General features: G+C 36.5%; 1 protein-coding gene across 1 annotated transcript in view; it reads left to right on the top strand.

The window, feature by feature from the left end:
- Nucleotides 1–1,432: 1,432 nt before the first annotated feature.
- Nucleotides 1,433–4,802, top strand: part of LOC143028798 (uncharacterized) — a 9,401-nt gene continuing 6,031 nt past the window's right edge. The window contains exon 1 of the mRNA XM_076191166.1: nt 1,433–1,728. Within this exon, the coding sequence (XP_076047281.1) occupies nt 1,433–1,728 (296 nt within the window). The remainder of the gene's footprint in view (nt 1,729–4,802) is intronic.

The raw sequence follows: 4,802 nt of genomic DNA, 5'->3' as shown, positions 1-4,802 counted from the left end.
GATTAGTGGGCTCCTGAAAACATTACCAATTTAAAGCTCGCTTCATTTGGTCCAACTGAGTTAATAAACACCCATTGCTTAAAATTGGTTTCATGTTGTTTCTATGCTACAACTTGTCTTAGGTATAAGCACCTATACAAGTGTTTTGAACTTCTTGACTCCTACTGGATGCAACTATGAAAAAATGTACTCAACTCTAGTTAATGGTAAAATATCATCTTCATCTGTAATACCACGATAGCCGAACGAGGGACATCGGATTTAATCGAGAGAAAAAATGTGGATAAATTGTGTGAAACAAATCAAAATATCGCCACTGAAACATTTGTTTCTTAAATTCCATGTAAGGAAAGATGGCCCTAATCAGTTTTGCCCAAAATATTTTGATAAAAAAAAAGAGAGAAACGTACAAAAAAGAGGCTTAAAACATTCATACATTTTTATACACTAATGATTAACATCGTTATGTGATAATTCTGATGGATTTGATAAAAAACAAACAAACAAACGACAGTTCTAAACGAAATCTGAAAGAATTCTGCTGTTACATTTAAGATAAAAAGGGTATAAGGAATCACATTGTTCTTCTATTGCTTAAAAGCGGTACCAATGTCTAGAGTAAGAAAGGGGACTGGCAAGACTGCAACAATTACCGCGGTATTACATTGTTCAATTTGTCAGTCAAGATGCTTACTGACACTTACTTGTTTCCATCTGTTATAGTTTCCGGGGCCTGAGCAATGTGGAAGGATTTGATAAAAAAAGAAAAGAAAACAAAAAGACAGCTCTAAACGAAACTGGTAAATATAAAAGAAATCTGAAAGAATATCTGTTGTTACATTTAAGATAAAAAGGGTGTAAGGAATCACATTGGTTTCCTATTGCTGAAAAAACGGTACCAATGTCTGGAGTAAGAAAGGGGACGGGCAAGACTGCAACAATGGGAGTAAGCACGCGTTACCTCACCAGATGGCAGCACTGTGTGATGAGTCGTGAAGTTCACTTCCTGTTGTACAGTTTTGTTTCCAAACGTGATAAAACTAACTTTAAAATGCCGCAGCATTGCTCTGTTCCAGTGTGAGATACTAAATTCTATGAATGCTAAATTCTCTATCATCCGGTTTAAAAATTACAATAAGGCCATTCACTATTATACAGGATTTAATGACTTTGCACATTTTTTCTTAATATTCTCTGTGCTTGGCCCAGCTGTCAATAATCTTGATGGAATAGGCTATGATTTATTATTAACGGAAGATCAGTTGTTTTTACTATAATCAAGTTGAGACAGGCCAAAGATGATTTTGAATTATCTATTTCGTTCAGAATCAGTCAAACTTATGCATCAAAAGTTTTAAATGTGGATTGATTTTATGTTCTTCCAACTCCAAGAAATAGTTTTTAGCCAGAAAGAAACACAGTGCAGGACTTAATGCCAGTGAACTTCAAAAAACAAGTTCCATCAAATAGAGTACTTTTGGATGCAACAGAGGTGCCGATTGAAAAACCCAGTAATGTTAATGCACAAAGTGCAACTTTTTCGACTTTGAAGACAATGATCGGCTGCATTCTAGGTGAACTAATTTCTTATGTGAGTGATAGCCACGGTGGCAGCGCATCTGACAGACAGATAATCGAAAGATCTTGTTTAATACAAGGACATATGTTTGAATCTGGGGACAGTTTTATGGCAGACCGTGGTATTAGAGTACAAGATTTGTTTGCTTCGTTAGACGTTAAGGTGAACATTCCGACCAATAAAATGAATATCTACACAATAACAAAGGACTATTGTTACTCGAAATTGTGTTGAAAATGAGTACGATATCTTACCTTTCTATCAAATTCTCTTTCCTCCCTGAGACAAGCGCTCCTCTTGTTATCAATTCAACTTTTAAACGCTGAACTGTCCAATTTTCATAGGACGCCATTGTGTGTTTACTACGACTGATGATACAGTGGAGCCATCTACCGGGATAAATTGTGATGCTTACTCCCATTACCGCGGTATTACATTGTTCAATTTGCCAGTCAAGATGCTTACCGACACGGGCTTGTTTCCATATGTTATAGTTTCCGGGGCCTGAGCAATCTGGATTTAAGCCAGATAAATCAAAGACTCATCGGATTCTACTGCATTGTGTTTCTGTGGAGCGCCGACGTGACTTTCAGTAGGGGTTGATTATCAATGCAATGATCTCGAGAGTGCTTTTGATTTCATGCATTGGGAAGTACTTTGCGGATCCATGGAATTTCTGTTAGGATTTTTACCTGGTGTGTGGCTTTTGTTCTGGTACAGAGGATACCATAAGGAGTAGAGGAAACGTGTCTGATTTCTTTCCTGTCCAGTAAACCAGACATGAATATTATCAATATACGTACACTGGTTGATACAAATTCTTTGTATGCATGCAAAATGAAAGCCTAGGCTGGCAGATAGCCTGATAACCGATTCAAAGATGAAAAGTAATCTTAGGTCGTGGTCAGAAGGCTGATCCGACTTTTCCGGATCTGGTAGAGATGTAACGTTTGATAACTATTGTAAAACCTTGTCGCAAACATTATTTTATGGCCATAATTAGAAGAGAGAGAGAGAGAGAGAGAGAGAGAGAGAGAGAGAGAGAGAGAGAGAGAGAGAGAGAGAGAGAGAGAGAGAGAGAGAGAGAGAGAGAGAGAGAGAGAGAGAGAGAGAGAGAGAGAGAGAGAGAGAGAGAGAGAGAGAGAGAGAGAGAGAGAGAGAGAGAGAGAGAGAGAGAGAGAGAGAGAGGGAGAGAGAGAAAGAATTAAAAATAGAAAAATTTCAAAATTCCTAGTCGTCAATAATAGGCCAGTCTTTGATCGTATCTTTGAATTTACTGATAAACTTGAGTAGTTTCATGCATATCACAGGCTTAGAAGAAGAATGTTGCGCAAGTGAACAATATGTGCTCTGTTTCTTACATTTGGTATTATATTTGTTGGCCCGCCACTGCACTCTTACTAATCTATTGATGTCTTTGATGAGATCTGTCGACTATACAGGAATAGCATATTTCAAATGTGAAAGGACCATTGATCTATATTACTGCTCGAAGATGGTTGGACTTCAAAGATCGTGCTACCAATTCTAGTATCCTATTTTCTTTCTCTGAGGCAGATATACAATTCTCAGATGATTTAAGGCCATTGTTGATAATTTCATGAGGATCCTTTTCATTCTACACTTGGGTTAGTTTCTCATCGGCACTACATTGGTTTACTTTGATTATTGAGCAGTTTATGTTCACTTTTCACTATCGTTCTGTTGATGCAGTTTGTTGGCCGAAGTATATATTAACGTTGTCACTACATTGGTTCACATTAATTATATAAAGGATTTGTGGTTATTTTGCTCTATTATTCTGTTGACGTGCTTGATAGGGCAAAGTACACATTATCCTTTGATTGGAGTGCTGAATAATGTATTGTTAATATATCCTGTAAACAAAATATATATGCTTATTGTTATCATAATATCAAAACATTATTATCATTACATTGTCAGCAAAATATGTCTCATATATGGTTTCTTTTTATTTTCGCAACATTAGAATACCTCTATTAGTACATGATTGAGTATATGTATCCGTATACCATTACTATCCATTACGATGTATCACATCCCTGACACGTAATCCACATGCATGCAAGGTATCTGACAGGCACTGGCCCTTCTGCAATACCTCCAATCTTGCTGACCTCCACAATTCCAAATTATAAAAATCTGACTCAAACATATATTACACATCACGCCACCGCCCAACGGAAAGCTACTGAAACAAGTACATAATGTCGCCAGACAGATCATGAACTACTTCCTTATACCTACCAAACTACATGATTATAAATCCAATCCATACATCATGTCAAGGCACTTCCTGTAAAAATAACCAGACACTTAAAACTACAACTACCACACAAATATTATTGTAGAAATCCCAGACCTAAGATCCAACTGTAAACCCGAACGCAGACATGCAAAAAATGCATATTCATATATATATATATATATATACATATATATATATGTGTGTGTGTGTGTGTGTGTGTGTGTGTGTGTGTATCAAATCAAGTAACGTAGGTGTCGTAACACACGAATAAAATAAAACTTAAACCCACTCTCGGAGAAAGATATGCTGAGATACAGAGTAAACCGTATATTTCGACCACTAACTGTGGTCCTCTTCAGCAGTTACAATTATAGGGTACATAGACAAGTGGTTATATACAGAGGAGGAAGTAACATTGGGGAACTCAGTAAGCCTCAGGTCACTTGCCCTGAGTGAGGTCGGACGTTACGTCCTGTGGAGATGAATTTGTCAACTGTCATACTAGTTATGGCATCAGGTGACCATTGACCTTTGAAAGTATTATGATTTGGAAACTTTTTTATTGAAGACTCAATAATTTTTCTTTTGAAACTACAATGTGAACTGTATACTGTAGCTGCATTCTTCCAATCTATTCTGTGATCTAAAAGGCTAGAATGGAGGACTACAGCTGAGTTTTCTTGGCCGTATTTTAAAGAAGTTTTATGTTATGTGCTAAATTGTTGAGACTATCAAGAAAAAAACATTGAAAGAGCCCCATTTGTCATCCAAGATAGTGAAAACATGTTCGACATATCTGAACCAGAACAGGTCGGCTGGTTTGATACTTGATAAAAGTACGCACTCAAAGTATTCCATGTATAGGTTCGCCAACACCGGAGAAAGATTAGAACCCATATATATATATATATATATATATATATATATATATATATATATATATATATATATATA

The sequence above is a fragment of the Oratosquilla oratoria genome, chromosome 10 (genome assembly GCF_046742065.1).
Source record: "Oratosquilla oratoria isolate Oo_2021 chromosome 10, ASM4674206v1, whole genome shotgun sequence".
Lineage (NCBI taxonomy): Eukaryota > Metazoa > Arthropoda > Malacostraca > Stomatopoda > Squillidae > Oratosquilla > Oratosquilla oratoria.
Note: the sequence above shows the minus strand (reverse complement) of the source record. Positions and strands in the feature narration are given on the sequence as shown.